General features: G+C 40.2%; 1 protein-coding gene across 3 annotated transcripts; it reads right to left on the bottom strand.

Annotated features, from left to right (window-relative positions):
- Nucleotides 1–3,013: 3,013 nt before the first annotated feature.
- LOC146308345 (uncharacterized) lies at nt 3,014–15,041 on the bottom strand. Of its 3 annotated transcripts, XM_084746146.1 has the most exons (17): nt 14,731–15,041; nt 14,571–14,625; nt 11,707–12,407; nt 11,308–11,389; nt 10,785–11,133; nt 9,686–10,669; nt 7,800–7,880; nt 7,582–7,694; nt 7,431–7,489; nt 7,217–7,306; nt 7,082–7,125; nt 6,693–6,865; nt 5,450–5,520; nt 5,200–5,345; nt 4,964–5,108; nt 3,477–3,623; nt 3,014–3,388 (listed from the first exon to the last, which is right to left on the bottom strand). In XM_084746146.1, exons 3-17 carry the CDS (start codon nt 12,241–12,243, stop codon nt 3,104–3,106), a joined length of 3,306 nt encoding a protein of 1,101 aa, XP_084602272.1. In that variant the 5' UTR covers nt 12,244–12,407; nt 14,571–14,625; nt 14,731–15,041; the 3' UTR covers nt 3,014–3,103. The 3 variants fall into 3 exon arrangements, with proteins under 3 accessions (XP_084602272.1, XP_084602271.1, XP_084602273.1); XM_084746145.1 differs by having other exon boundaries at nt 14,571–15,041; XM_084746147.1 differs by lacking the exons at nt 14,571–14,625; nt 14,731–15,041 and adding an exon at nt 13,118–14,469.
- Between the last annotated feature and the right edge of the window lie 1,766 nt (nt 15,042–16,807).

Raw genomic sequence — 16,807 nt, 5'->3', positions numbered from 1 at the left:
GCGTCAGCAGCAGATGGAGAATGTGCGTCAGGAGGAGCATTGAGGGCAGAGAAAAAAAAAATCCCATGGATGAATGTGAGTGTTTACAGTACAGTTTATGTTTGTTGGCAGTGTTTGCAGGTGTTTGTGGCTTATATTTACTGAGCATTTCAGAGCCATTGTGGATGTTGAGCAATGTTCAAAGCAACATTCAAAGCGTGCGTGAGGGGGAGGAGGAAAAAAGCGGAAAAAACGAGGGAAGTGACCTTACATGTCGGGGCCTTTTTTGGAGCCCATGCTGGACAAGCCCCTAATGATCACAACTTGAGCTCTTGCCTTTTTAATTACCCACCCAGGCCTGACTGAGTCACACAAAGCTCGAGAATGGAGTGGCGCAGATGGAACAAAAACAGGCCAGCTCCTTGGGAAGGATGCCCTCTGAACCCAGCAGCTAAAGCAGCCCCTGCTGCTCCAGCCGCTCATTATTGTTGTTAAGAGAGGAGGAGAGGGATGGCACTCCAAAACAAGGCCACCACCACCGCTGCTCAAGTCATGCTCCACAGGCCATGTGAGAAGAGCTTTTGGTGGAGAGCTCCTCCATGACGCCAGCACACAACCAGCACCTTTAGCACAGATTAAACATTTCAATTTGATCTGAAAAACAAGAGCCCCTAATGGCTGCAACACATCGTCACAGGCCCGAGAGCATGTAGGTTAGCTGAGATGGCGTCAGCTTTCAGTGTCCCAGACCATCCCTTCCACTCCCGCTTCTCTCAAGGTGCTATGTATGATGGCCCCGGGGCCCCTGTCACTCATGTGGCCCATCAGTCAATCTCATCTGCAGAATCTGACTTTATCTTAATGAGCTGCTGTTGTTTCTGTCGATGAATGGAGGCAGCTTCCATTCACAGGACAACAAGTTGAGCATTATCACATTAATTAAGTAGCACAGATGATCAGTCAGTCAGTCAGTCAGAGCTTCCTGAGATTCACCTGATGTCCGTCCACGAGGGTCTTTAAAAAAATCCACAAGATGTGCGAAATGCCTGTTTGTCCAGTGCCGTGATCCAATTCAGACACCCAAACAGGATGGTGTGTCCCTGTCTGTATTGTCTGTGCTCTTCATTGCATTTCCTATTGTCACATCACATTCTTGTGTGAGGAATGCGTGTGTGTGTGTGTGTGTGTGTGTGTGTGTGTGTTAGGAGTTTTTGGGGGGACATTTGATTTCAGACATCCTGCTCTTATTGTTGACCACCCCAGGTTGACTGCTGCTCAACATGTCAGGCTGAAAGAGAACAAAATGGGGCCCGTGCCACTGAGAGCGATCACACACACACACACACACACACACACACACACACACACAGGTTTGCCCCACCTTGTTTTTTTGTAGTTGTGGTGAACCACTCAAAATTAGACATTCAGTACTTGAAAAAAAAAGGGAATGCAAAGTAACTCCATTATTTGAATGAACAGTTTTACAGAGCATTGGATGTTCAGGTCATTTAAATCTAAGTTTATCTATCAGTTTGATTAGTCTGCATCGTTCACTGTGGCCCTGTGATTAATATAAAAAGAGACAGTTCACCATAAAATCAAAGTAATATTTTTCCTCTTACCTGTCATGCCATCCATCCACATTGTTTTGGAGTTGCCGAGTTTTAACAATATCAGAGGTATAGATGTCTGCCTTTCAACAGCAAAAGTTTAAAAAAATCAACAGCAATGTCTCCTTTCAGAAATCATAATCCAGTTACACAAGATAATCCACAGACCTTGTTGGGAGCAGTTTCATGTAGGAACTACTTTTTCTTTACCATATAAAGAAAGTGCTTTGATCACCACAAACTGAGTGCCATTTAGTCCCATTATATTAGAGAGAAGGGAGACATGTCTGTGGCTCAGAGTTCTGTGGAAATCACTGAGAATTTCATGCAGAAAAAAAGGATACATTATGAAATTAAAAAGAAAATTTTCTCATCAAGCAAAAAGAAAAACTGTTATTAACAGCCAGTTATGTAATTGCTACATAAACTTACATAACATACAGAAAAAGATTTTTTTTTTTATTTTTACTGTTTTGGGATGTTAATAATTAAGCAAATTTTACTCATTTTGATTACAAATGCGATAAAACACAGCTGGGCAGAAGTGAACAAAAGTTATTACTGCATGTTTTAATGTGTCAACAACAACAAAAAAACATCACAGCTCACAAAATGTTAGAACTATTTATAGCATCTAAATTTAAATGTATACTATGCAGGAATTTCCTTAAAAAGAGAGAGAGAGAAAAAAAAAAGTGTGTAGACTCATAAAACAAATTCCTGTCAATCATCACTTATGGCTCACTGGAAGGTGTGTTGTGTTGTCTGTATCTGCAGAGACCCTGCCTTATGTCTGTATTTTCTTATTTTCTCATTATTATTCTGTGTTAGGGACACTTTCCCAGCACACAGCAACATAATTTGACATCCTTGTAATGAGACTCAACAATCAACTATATGCATAAACTAACTTTAAAGACAACAACTGCATCACAGTCACTCACCAAATCCATGAACAGTCTCACCCTGGATGATTAACAGAAGTAACCTTTTTATTTTTCTATATAACACAAACTTCATGAATACTCACAAAAAACAAATCAAATTTTCTACACAATATTCAAAACAATAAAAGTGCAATTAGGATTCTTTAAAAAAAAAAAAAACAAGTTTATAACTACTTAACAGCACATCCTGTGCTCCTCCCTTCACTCTGAGATGTGCTGTAATACAGCGCCCTCTAGTGGTTTACATTTTAAAGGCACATTTCTGCCCAAAGTAACAACAAATAAAAGCCGGATTTCACTGATGTTGTGCCAGTTCGGGTACAACTACAGACCAATGTTAACACAGCAAAACTAAATAAATTAGGTCCAGACATTTTGAGTAACACAAAATGAATTCAGGCCCCCTGCCCTCCGTCCTGAAAGGGACTGAAGGTTAGGGATTCCCTGAGGTTTGTTATTATAAAATTGCACAAAATAAAATGGCAGAAAAATCAACTTACTGAGGCAGATTTCAGAAGTGTACTTCGACACAGAAAGAAAAGACAAATCTGAATTCTCAAACATTTTTCAGGCCTCTTTGTTCCAGCGGGGAATGATGGTCCTGCGATAAGTCCGTCTCTCAGAGATGTTGCGTCTAACTTTGACCACTGTTGGAGTAGGCACCTCCAGCTCCAGAGACGGGCTGGAGTAGGACTTTTTCAAACTCTCCTCCTCCTCTTCCTCCCCTACAGAGTCTGCACACACGGTTTTATCAAATGAGATCAGATCTGCGCCGCTCAACACACCATCATCTGACTTCTTCACACCGTTCCAGGCCTCCAGCACCTGGATGTAGATCTCATAGCGGCACATCTGCAGGGTTGAACAAGAAACACATGGTCACTGATGGGTACTTTGCATTTTTATACACACACTTAAACACTAACAACACTGTGATTACCTCATGCTGCAGGTACTCTGCTCTGACGCGATTCTCCTCCAGCTCCTTGGCTTTGGCTTTCTTGCCCTCTGGAGGGTTCTGCTGCAGGTACGACAGGTCTGACTTGAAGGACTCCAGCATTCTTGTGTGAGACTGCAGCTGACGTTCCTGCACGGGGAGACAGACAGAAGAATAGACTTAATGTAAATCCACTTAATACAAATCCTGCTGAAGAACAAACACAAAGAATGGGTGCCAATGTATTATATCATACTCTCAAACTACATTTTGAGAGTATTTCTCTCCATATCTTGGGATTCTTTAGCTGATTGTCATAGCAATGCCAGGTGAAACTGCTGTGACTTCTTCAACACGGCAGAAACACACAAGAACGATGGAGAATATAATTTCCTTCTCAGATCTTTCATCAGCAACCAAACAGAGGAATGTCTGCATTTTTGTCAGCTGATCATGGAGTGGTTTTGCAAAGAGCCATTTTTCAATCTTGGTTGAGTGAATGAAAGAATTGCTGTTGCAGTTTGCTGTGCAAGATGTCTGTCGTCCAAGTGAAGATTCTGACCAATACGTGATCCGCTCACTTGAAACCTACCAAGGTGATCCCTAAAACAGTTCTAGGTGCCAATTACTATCCTCAGCTTTTGATAATGGAAAGCCTAAAAAGAGCAAGTGAAGTCGAGCTGAGTCAAGCCAAGCTGTAACATGCAGTAGATATGTGGCATTATATAATCTACAAAGGGATCATTCAAACATGTAAAGACAGACAGATGAATTCATGACAAATTAAATGCAGCTTTGTTTACTTCAATACATTCAAGGGTTTTTATGGTACAGCTTTATTTGGTCTAGTATGACCAGTAGATTATGGAGGCTAATGCTGTTTATGTTAGCAAACTTTAGCTTACATTTGCTATATTGTAACAATAGTTTTAGCATTCATTATTATCCCATAATTGTCATTGTAACTACAGTAGCCACTGTTCAGCCTAAATTCAGCATAGACAATTTGTGATTTTAAGGAATTAATGTGAATAGCTGTGCATGTATTGCTTGTAATATGAATCAGCCTTTGTCACCGCATTGTGACTTTGGAGTTGGAGCCAATGCCAGTATTCAGGATTCTGTGACTTACTAAGCATATCATCCTAATACAGGTTCAGTGAGTGTACAACAAACAAGGATTTCTGGAGGTGTTCATATAAAGCAGTGCCTTGTCATATATAAATTAGAGTATGCCTCCACCAATCACTCACTAGAGTTTACATCCATGTCCATGTCATAATGCAGCCACGACAGTTACCAGCTCAGAGGTGCACAAAAAAGTCTGAGAGCTCTGAGGTGGACAGAATCTCCCAGGAACTGAACCTGTTTCATCTTATTAACAGGCACTGTAAAAGACTGAAAACCCTATTCATTAACATAATTTGTAATTATTAGGAAATGCATAAAAAGCAATGTCACTCAGAAAGAGAAGTAGGAGGAGTGTGTACCAGAGTGTGAACGGACTGCGAGGCGGGGAGGATCGGCCTGAAGAACCTCCTCTGAGAGCCAACGGCGGCGGGGAACGGGGGTGAGGAGTGAAGAGCCGAAACCAGGTTGATTCGGCTGATCCACGAGTTCATCTCTACTTTGGATCTGAGAGGAAAACAAACGACGTGTTAACGCTGACTGACTCCATAACACACATGTATAAACACATAGACACTCCAGCCTAGCTGTGACTTACGCTGCCTGAAAGAGGAAAACTCTCCAGTCGGCCGTCTGCAGGCGGAAAACATGCGGCTTCTTGGTGTAGTCTGCTGCCTGCTCAGCCAGAGAGTGATGCACGCTCACCACCTCCTCGCTGGTCGGCTGATCTTTCTTATACTCATCCTGACACACAAAGTACACAAACATACTTATAATCACAAAAGACACTTAATTCAATTCATTTATATTAGGTAAATAAATCACCTATAAAACACTGAGTTCCTGACCTTCTGCAAATAAAGGACCATTCCCCTCAGCACTCCGAAGAACGTCTTCCAGCCTCTCTTCCCCCAAGGAGCTGCCACACACACAGATGCAACAGGTACAAGATTAGATAACAGTGATGTCAAAGCCCTTTATGTTACAAATGATAACAATCATCAAAATGCATTATCAATACATCCAAGGAGTATCTCATATATAAATAATTAATCAAAAATTTCTTTAACTCTCCTATCAAATAGGGATCCATGGCTCTTCCAGGGGGTCAGTGAGAAGTTTTCAGATATATATATTATTTTATCTTTAGAAAAAAAGACTGCCAAGAGGTGAGAGTTTTTTTGTGTTAGAGGGACAAAAGGCCAAAAGTTTATGAGATATCTTTAATATTCCAAAATAATTTCATCTAGCAAAACAAGGTTTTCCAAACTAACTCAGTATTCACCTTTAAAGTGAAATTTTAGGTAAAATCAAAGGTGTTTTGGGATGACACATTCTTGATATTTTCTGTTGCCAGCTGCCCTTATTTTTCTTCCCTGTTGCAACACAAAGCTTCCATTTCAGGCACGAAAGTTGAACAGCAGGACTCCTCAGTTCACTGTTGTCTTATGTTGCTCCACATGAAATGCTCAACACCCCACATCAAACCACATCATAACACAGGCTCTGATGTTGGTGTGGTCTGATGTTCATGTTGGAGTTTTCTTTGTTTTGGGTCATCACTTTATATTACAAAACATGTATGAGGACAAAAGCTGTGTTTTTCCCCTGCCATCCATAGATTTATTTCAAAACTTTGGACATTTTGGAAGATCTGGGACATTTTTGTGCACACATGAGCAATCAAAGCAAGCCAGGGGAAAGCTGGAAAAAATAAAATAAAAATCAAGGAGGTTTGGAATAAAGCATTAGCAGGTCATTCATTTAATACCTCCACAAAATCCGGCCATAACAACCTTACATACCAACAGAAAAGAAAAACTATTTTTTCTAAAAAATAAATTTCATTTACTATATCTATCCACACCTGTATTGTGACGGGTTCAGGAAGTAACCAGCACTTTGTGAAGACTTTTTAACGAGCAGATATCAAAATACCAAACATACTGTATATTCTTCAGGATGCTTCTCGTGATTTTTTTATGTTAACTACACCTGTAAAGCGTGTTGTGCTTTTAAGTCCTGACTGTCCTCTAAAGCAAAATAAACTAGATGTAGGTGACATTTTATCGATGCTTGTCTCTCACTCACTGCGTTTGCCGTCAATGTCAGCGTGGAGTTTCCTCTGGAGGAATCCCTCTTTAACCACAGATGCCTTTTTGTCATGAGGAACATCCTGAAAGGGGTTGGCTTTTGAACGCAGCGGCGCATCATCTGCTGCATCTTCATCCACCAACACAGAGCCCTTTAATTCCTCCTCATCACTGTAACATGCAAAGAAAGACAGATTGTTGTTGTTATTTGTATTTTTTTAAATCGCAATTTTACTTTTTTCTATTTTAAGTTATCTGAATATATAGGTATTTTACACCTGCTTTGTGCGAACGTCTGTTTCCCTTGACAATAAAGCCCCTTTGAATTTGAATATATGTGAAGAATGTGATGATGTGTTTTGACAGTGTTTATATCAGTCCACTTACACGGCCCACTCCAGTGGTTCACTTTTTATGGAGTTGTAAAGACTCTGAAATATGGAGAGGAGAAGTTTAAATAAATAATCTTCACCAAAAAGGATTTAACTTAGCTTTCTTAAAATAATCTGCAGCAGTAATTACTTTCAAGAGGTCCTTGCTGAAGTTTTCTTCTTCATTCATCCCGTCCAGGTTGGTCACAAACTTAGAAGAGGACATGGATTTTCCCACATTCTGTTAACACACAAAAAGTGACTGATTAAATGCCACACAGAGATTGTTTGGTAACATGTTGCCATGTCAAAACAAAACAGGATAATCATTAATCATTTCTTCTACAGTCATAAATGTGTCCCACCTGTCCATGCAAGTCAGTGTTGAGAAGCATTAAAGCACACGTAAGAGCCAATACAGGGCCTGAGGGTATAAAAAAAAAAGAGGTAAAACAACATGCATCACTGCTGTATCTCTGAGAAGAAAACATTAAGTAAACTATGACTCAGGCTCACCTGAGGAGGAGAAAGAGTCTGGGTTGCACTGATGGAAGCGGCAGGCGAAACGCTGCAGCACGCGCTCTCTCTCCTGCGTCTCTCCTATCAGCACAACCACCTTCAAGAAAGATCTGAGCGAGACAAACCGCAAGGGAAATAAAAAAGTTTACAAGACATTTATGAGTGCGTTTAGTGAGAGATGTCAATGCATGTAGATCCAAGCAATTAATTCTCACCTCAGGGCACAATCAAGGGTTTGCCCGGTGAAGTCAAAGAATTTCAAGTATTCCTCCCCGACAGCACGACTGAAGTCATTACTAAAAAGAAACAAACAGTTTGTGCCAGTGTTATTACAGCTTAATCTCTTAGAAACAAAAGTATCACAATACCTTTACCTCGATTTCTTGATATAATGGGACAATATTTGAGAGGTGATTACTGGTACTTTAATGTGGATAGGCCTGCACTGTTGTGCCCAAGAGTGCTTTTTATTTATTGTTTTGGTTGCATAGATTTATTTTACTTATGTTTTATTTATTTTGGATATTTTAACTTTTTTTTTTTCACATTCTAATTCCAATGCCTGAATATTCTCAGGAATTAAAAGTTCACTGCTCCTTGAAGGGGTGTATTTGTATTATCATGTTATTATATTATCATCCTATCATATGGCATAAAATGGTCTTAAAATGACAATAACCTTGTTTACTGCAGAACAATATATCATCCAAAAAGTAGCTATTGTGGCATTTAATCTTAACTAGAGACAAAGGAGGATGATGTGAAAGAAAAAACATTTGACTTTGTGAATATGATGGCCGAGCACATAGAGGAACTTTGTGTTCATTTAATTCAACTCAAACTGTCAAAAAAGTCCAGAATAGTGTATTGATTGACTGTAATGTGATCTCTGAGGATCCTACACTTCCCATAAGACAGCTCAACAGCACCTTTCTTTAGGCTCTCCACGTCTGGTAAATGCCTGATAAAACTCTTTCAACCTCTACGCCCCCAGCTTGTATCACAGACTTTCTGTCATTAATTGGTTGCCCAAATACCAATAATGACATCACCAGGGTTATTTTCTCAGACTTTCATAAACCCTCCAAAACCACATAAACATTCAGACAGTAGTTTCCACCAACCGATCTTAATATGTAAAATCTTCTGAGTGCCTCTTTAATGTTATATGTCAGAGGACAGAATGCAAAGGTGTTTATGTGGAATAAATTACACAGTTCTCTGTGGGCTTCGGTCTTTGAGGAGGCAGATATAATGTATATGAAGAGGAATGATTTGTGCTGTAATGTAACTCTGTTAAAAGTCAAAATGTTTTGTCAAAGGCTAAATTAAAGTCATACAGCACATCAAAGAGAAGTTGTGCCCTGAGTCATATGTTACTTCTTGTTAATCTAGACGCCAAAGATGCTTAGTTCCACAATTAAGAACTGGTTATTCTTCTTCTGGTTACTGAGGTTGCCAAAAATATTCAGGAGGAAAACAGATTATGTGAGTGTTTTTATTCAGGTGAAGTGGAAAGGGAGCCCAATTTTTTTCAACTGTATAAATTGTGGTGATTTTAAACCAATCTGAAATGCTTTGGTGTAAAGATTATCAAACTTTTTGAAAACTTTGCCTCAAAACCCTGGAAAAGGTAGCAAGGAGGACTATTTCCACCTGATGCACTATACACTAAATGTATTTGTCAGATATCTCTGAATTTTGTTGTGGATAGTTGAATTTGAAATGTCAGTCTGCATTTTTTTTTCACTTGCTTCTTTTCTGTCTTTCTGTCTGACATATCATAAATTAGCCTATCCTAGCCTTATCTACAATTGTGCAGAAATTCAGATTTAATGCAAAAAAAAGCTGTGCAGCAATTGAATGTTGATTTATAATTCAAATGTTGACGCTATGAACAAAGCTTTGATGCTTTCAACTGTTCTGTGCAGCTCATTTAAGTTGGTTCTTTATTTTTGGACTTTTTTAATTGTTTGAAAATGTGTATGCGACACTTTTTGAATTTAGGGTGTCTTGTGTGTGTGTGTGTGTGTGTGTGTGTGTGTGTGTGTGTGTGTGTGTGTGTGTGTGTGTGTGTGTACAGTACATAAAAGGTGCTTACTCTTTGTCTAAGTGCTTCACAACGTCCACACGCTGGACCCCATCCAACTTAAACAGCCGTTCAGCAAGGCAGCGAGCCATCTCTCTTTCCACGTCATCTCCGTTCATAAGAGTCACTGCCGGCTCTGGAGGGTTAGGTTGCCCTCCATTGGCTACAACTGTTTGTACAAATCCATCCTCACTACCTCCGACTTCTTCAGCCTGATGTGACGTCTCAGCCTGTTTGTCCACCTGACTGACCTCTGTCTCTGCTTGCTGCTGTAAGACCTCTGTCTCAGCAGACGGCTGCTCCGTTATTTCGGACTCATCTGTCTCCACTTGTCGCAGCGAGTCAGTTGTTAGCTCATTCTGTTCCGATGGCTCCGTCTGGTTTTGCTGCTCCGCCGCTCTAGGGTCTTCAGCCTCGACACAAACTGTCTGCTCTGATGGAGTGGACTCCTCTGGCAGGTCGGCATTTTCAGGCTGGATGGACTCTTCTATCAATTCCATCTGCAGTGACGATTCTAGCTGCTGTCTTAACTTGTCTTCAGAGTGTTGTTCCTCCACTTGGATCTGCTCTGGCTCTTCGGTCATCTCAAGCTGCTCAGACTCAGAGAGTTCAGGCTGTGGTGACAGCACCTGTGACGTAGTTTGATCAGAGTGCTCCTGTAAACTTGTCTCCTCCAGTTTTTCAGTCAGCTCCAGTATCTCTTGTGAGTTTTCTGTCCTCTCTGCATCATCTGCCGCCTGTATCATCAGTTCTTCATGGTTGTCCGCAGCCTCTGATTGTTCAGGATCTACATTCTGATCTACATTTGTGCACATTTCTGGCTCTTCAGTCTCTCCAGTGGGATCTTCATTTAACCGATCTACTATTTCTATGTCCTCTTCATTCCCTGAGTGCCGCCTCTCGTCCAAAAGCTCTGACTGCTGCAGATCAATTAGCTCATCTGTGTTTACAGTTGGTCCAGTATCATCAGTTTGTAGCAGGTCTACAGGAACCTCCCTGCAAAGTGTGAATGAAATGTAGTCAGTATTAAAATGGATTCAGAAAGTGAAAGGATTTATCGTTCATACACTCTTCCTGTTCCTCTTTCCAAATTTAAGTCCATGATACTTACACATAGCTCAGGCTACCAACACTTTTGTCGTCTTCACTGTCTTCTGCACAGGACACATTCGTCACACTCTGCTCCTCCTCTACCTCGGCTCCTTCCTTGATGTCCTCTTCAGTCTCGACACTGTTCGCTGAAGTTTGCTCTTCCTCCGAGTCTCCCTGTCCAGTCAGCAGAACGCTTGGCTCCTCCTGTTCCTCCTGTTCCTCTTCTAGTTTTAAATCTACGAAACTGTCTACCTCATCTTCTGAGCCTTCGAGCTCCTTAAGAATAGCTATTAAGTCCACATTTTCAGCAGGATCTGAGGTGTCTGAGTGTCCCTCCTCTTTGTCTGAGTCTGTCCTCAGTGGGATTTCTGGAAGAGTTTTTACAAGACAGTGACACACTTTTGGAATTAGAACTTATTTCTGATTTTAAAAAAAATTAACACACACCAAGAATCATGAATTTGTATTCTCAAACAGAGCCACAAATGTGGAAAAAATGCTATTAGCACCTAATAAAAAGTGTTTTTCCAAGTAAAACATACCGTTATTACTGATGAACAGCTCATGTGTTGAATCTTCCTTTTCCTGTGCTGTCGGCTCTTGCACATCTGCAGCATCACATGGCTGGAAATTGCAACACAGGCCATCGATCATGAACATGAGTTGTGCGAGTAAGCTTGTGATTGCTAGTGGGTTCAGAGCGTAGGCAATCCGTGCCTCATCTGACCAACATTATGTCCACTCCATTCCTCCCAACCTCTGCTCAGCCTACTACAGTACACTAACACGTGTCTCTTAAGAGATAAAGACTGAGATGGTGAGGAAAGTAAAGTCAAAGCTAAGCAAATGCAGAGTTAATGACACAGGAAACTCTATCTATACACAGAAAAAGACAAAATTCGAAATAATGACAACATGACACCTCTGTTATCAATACATACCTCAGAGGTGCTTCCTGTCCTCTCTAGATCTGCATTTAGAAGACATGAATCAAACCCATCGTCTTCCACTCTGATCTCCTGTGTGAAAAGCTCGGCATCAACGTCTTGAGATTGGTTGAGTGACAAGGAAATGGTGTCTACACTCGTCACACCGTCACAGTACAGCTCATTGGCCAGGCAGCTGTCACTCATTAGTGAGGATGTTTCTTTTGGGGTGGGGTCAGGCATGTCCCACTGCACTGTGGCAAAGGACAGCGGAGGACTGGCGCAAGTCATGGGGCGCACTGGCCATATTATTTGTTCCCACTGCTCTGCCTCCTCTGGAGTATCTCGCCCTGGCTTTGGGGACAGATTGCGCTGATCTGTCCCATGTGCATGGTTCATCTGCACCTCTGTCTCGCCCCAGACAACAGTCTCCTGATCTCCGTTGATGTACTGGTGCTCTATAGAGGTCCAGGAGTCCTGTTGAGACTGTTGAAAAACTGCATCTGTGAGATCTGGCAGAGAGGAGCACACGTTTTCCTCCTCCATGAGCATGTATCTCAGTCAGGCCCGTTGTTGACGTGTTTGTAGGTTTTGGTGTAGCTTTAAATGTTGTCTTGCTACAAACTGTCCTCCTCTAAACAACGGTCATTTTGTAAGATCCGATAAATGTGAAATCCTGAGGCATGTTACAACCTCAAATGCCGCCATTCACAGATCTGTGACAAGAGAAGAAAGCACATTAATTAACACATTAATATCTTAAAGCTACTACAAGAAACATTCACAGTTGGTTGATTTTACAGGCCCCTGTGGGCCAAAGTAATAGTGTTTCCTCAACTATACCCACAAAATATATCATCAAAAATGAACATATCTAAACAAGAATCTCCTCAACCCCCTTTTGACTGGCTAACGTTCTACTCACTGTGACTTTGCCTGGAAAAATGTCAACACAGGCTCATTTCATCTGATTATAAGGAGAATCCAACCTAGTGACAACATTAATAATAAATACATAGAGAAACAGTCTTCTTGCGGATGGACTTGTTTGCTTATGCAGGCATCAGCATTAAATTGTGACACTTTCACAACCAGTTAAAAAGTCCTTGTAGTAGTTATAACACACGCCCATCCGACCTGATATCATGTAAAAACAAGCACTAAATTGTCCTGTTTAACTGATTCTTCATGAACTATTTGAATGCCATGTTTAAAAAACATTTTGGGGAACCTCGAGGAGGAGCATCTGATTAGCTGACAGACAAAAAAGCCATTCATAAGACTTAACTATATTTGGTTGTAGTGTATAGTGATGCTTTTTCTCGTTTTTTTCTATTCATCCATAAGAAAGAGTCCATTTAAAAAGCATTTTAAGTTACAAAACACTCACTATAGCCTTCATAGCATAAAAACACTCCATACTCACCACGTATATGTCAACATAATCCAGTTTGGAGAGGGTTTTTATCTTTTTTTTTTAGCTTGTGCAGCTCATTTGTCAATGGTTTTAGCTTCTTGCAGACGTGCAATGCAATAGAGGTAGAGTGAAATGTCACAAAGGCATGTTTCTACTTCCTGACCACACCACAGACACAGAAAATCAGCCGAGCAAGTCAGCAAGAGAGGAAAAGAGAGCAAGAGAGATAGAGGTGTGTGGATTATGAGAGAGGCAGAGGGGTGGGGTTGTTTGGGGTTGTTTCTGGTGAGCAGTTTAACAGTCTTCGTCCTGTGTTTATCTTTTTATCAACATGCTGCACTGCTGTGACGCCAGGCAGAGGATAAAACCATGAAAAAGTCTAAGTTTGAGCTGCATGTTGTCAACACAAACCAAGGGCATCTCTCCCAGCAACACCCAAGGCCAGCAACAACACATCAACACCAAAATATCATCCATATTGGGATTAAATATAACATCTCACACCTTGGTCTTTCCTGCCTGCTTTTTCTCACCTTCATTTATTTCTTCCCTTCTCTGTCACTCTTTTTCTAGTCTATACTTCTCTTCATTATTTTATTCACGTCATCTAACCAACATCCGGGACAGACCTTGACCACATTTCCTGTGTGGGAGCTCATTTCTCAGTTCCTGTCAGGGTGCAACAAGTGCTAGGGTGCAAGTATGAACATTAACCAAGATTTACAAAGAGGATTGTGTAAATGTATATGACTTACACTGTTTGAAACAAAAAATATGGAGATAATAAAACTTAAATTAAAGATTTTAAAAGCAGGATTTTCTCTTTTGAAGTTCATGAGTGAGAATCTAGCAGTTTACTAAACTGAGTATCAAAATTATTTGGACCATTATTCCAACATCATACAGTGCTGATTACAATCTCTGGCTGCTCTTTGATAAAATACTGATCGTCCCACATGAAAACACAGTCAATCCTCTACATGTGTTGTTATCTTTGGCAGCACTGTTAATAATAAAAACTGTATGAGAAATGCTCAGATGACAGAAAGAAGCACTTTCTCACCCTCAACAAAGAGAAAAAAAGAATAAATCAGGAGTCTTTCAACCAAACATGATATTAGATACCGTACGAAATACCAGGAGAAGTTGCTTACAATGCAGAGAAAATTTAGACAGGCTCAAGAGAATGGTTAACACAATAAAGGAGAAGTACAAATATTAGAAAAAAATAACATGCCAGGGAGGATAAAATAAAAAGAGGAACAAAGCCACAATGGGTAAACCGAAAGTTGTAAAACAACTTATAAATATGTGGATGTGTAATAATAGAATTTATCTGCCTAGTGCGTCTTTCATTATCACCAGTGACCACGGCACAGACATAAATTTGAGCATTTTCAAACCTCAAAGAACTAAAAAATCTCATTAAGAGGAATCTTTTCAAGTGTAAAGCATGACTTACCCCCTACAGGCTCTTTAAAGCAGCATCATATGATCAGCCAGCTGAGGTTTTAAGTCTTGTGGGAGCCAAAGACACACCACTGTGTTAGACTGGGTTCATACTGCTGTCAATGAACTGCACACAGACATATTCACCCACACACACATGCACACAAGCATACCAATAACCCTCCGTTGATTAGGTCTGAACCTGCTATGCACAACAAACAAGCCTCACATCCGCTCCCTTTAAGCCGAGCTGAGTTTTAGTCTGCAGTGTTGCATAAAGATGCATGCAAGTCACAAGTCCTTGGTTGGACCGAGTCCTCCTCCTCCTTCCTCTTCGTGCTTCAGGTCCATTTTGGATTAGATCAGGATCCTCTGTCCTGTTTGTCTCCCAACAGATATGTCTGGGAGAAAAAAAATGAGAGAATTTAGAGGGCGGACAGAAGGGGAAAGCTTCTGAGTGGCAACAAAGAGGAAGAAAAGGCACAGTGTGATTGGCAGATGACTCAGGAGCTCAGAGACACCTGAGAGGCCCCGACCCACGCCCACTGGCCTGGAGGCATGCAAGCAAACACATACTAGGTCAGGTGAGGGGAGTGGCTCAGCCTTGTTTCTGTAATGATGTGGTAAAACCAGAAGGTATCCACATTCAATATGCACAAGTCATTAGCTGCACTGGAATTAGATGTTCCTCCTTTCTATTGGTTCACCAGTTTGCTGTCTGGGTGTCAGCAGAGGAGCCTGTTTAACACAGACATGACAAAGTTTTGTAAGGGCTTACCTATAAGAACAAGACTAAAGAAAGAAAAAAAAACTACTAAAGTACAAAGAATTCTCAGAATATAAAAATGTCTCAGAGTATTAACTGGTGATGTTTAATACATTATGAATAGCATAGCTTCTACAGATCTTCTGTCTAAATTACTTCCATCTCCTGCGCTGTTCTGATCATGGTCACCCCTCCAACACTGTGTCTGCTGCAGAACTTTTTTTGTTCATTATGTCATGGTACTCATTTACCTGTTTAGCCTTCATTGGCTTCAAAAGCGCAGATGAAAGGTTTGGATATCAGTTAAAATTGTAGGTCTACTCAGTAGTGAATTACGTAGGGCTGCAATTTACAGCTATTTTCATTATTGATTAATCTGCCGATTCTTTTCATGATTAACTGATAAATTTTTTAGTAAATAAAATGTCAAAAGAATTGTGTAAAACAATTACAGCTTCACCAAGCACAAAGTGACATCTTCAGTTTGCTTCTTTTCACCAACTAACAGTCTAAAATCCAAAGAATCTTTAGTTATTATTATAAATGACAAGTAAAAACATCTATTGATTGACAAAATATTGGCAACTAATTCTCTTTCAACAGACAAATCAATTAATCAACTAATCTTTGCAGCTCTAGAATAATGACTTTAAAAGTAACAAAGTAATTTCAGTGTAGTGCATTCTTAAATAACAGTAAAATTACAGACTTCAAAAATGACTCGTGACAGTACAAATCCCCTAAAATATTAATCAATCAGTCATTTGAGAAGTGATTCATTACTTCCACCTCTGGTTACTGTTTGCATTACTGACAGTGATATAATGTAGTTAATACAGCAGCACAATATGAGCTATCAGATGATTGGCATCAGTGGTATTTAGCATGAGTGGTATCTTTAGCTAAGTTAGTTAGCATTTTCATTGAAATTATTAGCACTCTTGTTAACTTTGTTGCAATTAGCTTGCCACAACATAGTAAATAGTTGCAGCTTATTAAGCACATTAAGGCTAACTAGTTAGCTAGCGTTAAGTTAGTAGAATGACCCCAACGTTAGCTTAGCTAGCTAGTTCAACTGGTTAGTTAACCTAGTTAGGGTATAAGTATTATGTAATGTCAACGTTTTTTCCCCACTGACATTATTTACACAAGTGTTATTAGCTTTATTTTTGGCGTAAAACCTAAGTAGTAAGCAGTATCATTAGCATGTTTAGCATTAAGGTGAACGTTGATATTAAAATATTAGCGTTACCTGGCATTTATGTAAGCATCCTTGCAGTTATAGTGAGTTAATTGCTAACGAGTGGATGTAGTAGATGATTCAACAACTGTAACAGTAACTGTAATAACTGGTACTGGTACTATTTATAGTATTGACCTAGTAGTGCTACTATGGTTTTGCAGTTCTTCTTGTTATTTAAACACCATCTATCGCCGTTATTTGTGTAAACGGTTATCACAATAACGTCTGCTAGAGGCCCTGT

Source organism: Lutjanus erythropterus, chromosome 20, assembly GCF_056507025.1.
Source record: "Lutjanus erythropterus isolate fLutEry1 chromosome 20, fLutEry1.hap2, whole genome shotgun sequence".
Classification (NCBI taxonomy): domain Eukaryota; kingdom Metazoa; phylum Chordata; class Actinopteri; order Lutjaniformes; family Lutjanidae; genus Lutjanus; species Lutjanus erythropterus.
Note: the sequence above shows the minus strand (reverse complement) of the source record. Positions and strands in the feature narration are given on the sequence as shown.

Bases quoted from the DNA above. Each gene is read 5' to 3' on its own strand.
- LOC146308345 (XM_084746145.1), bottom strand. From the start codon at position 12,243: ATGCTCATGGAGGAGGAAAACGTGTGCTCCTCTCTGCCAGATCTCACA. The intron at 7,695-7,799 runs GTGAGAATTAAT...TGTCTCGCTCAG, and splicing joins ACCCTTGATTGTGCCCTGAG to ATCTTTCTTGAAGGTGGTTG. The intron at 5,109-5,199 runs GTAAGTCACAGC...TTTTCCTCTCAG, and splicing joins GTTTTCCTCTTTCAGGCAGC to ATCCAAAGTAGAGATGAACT.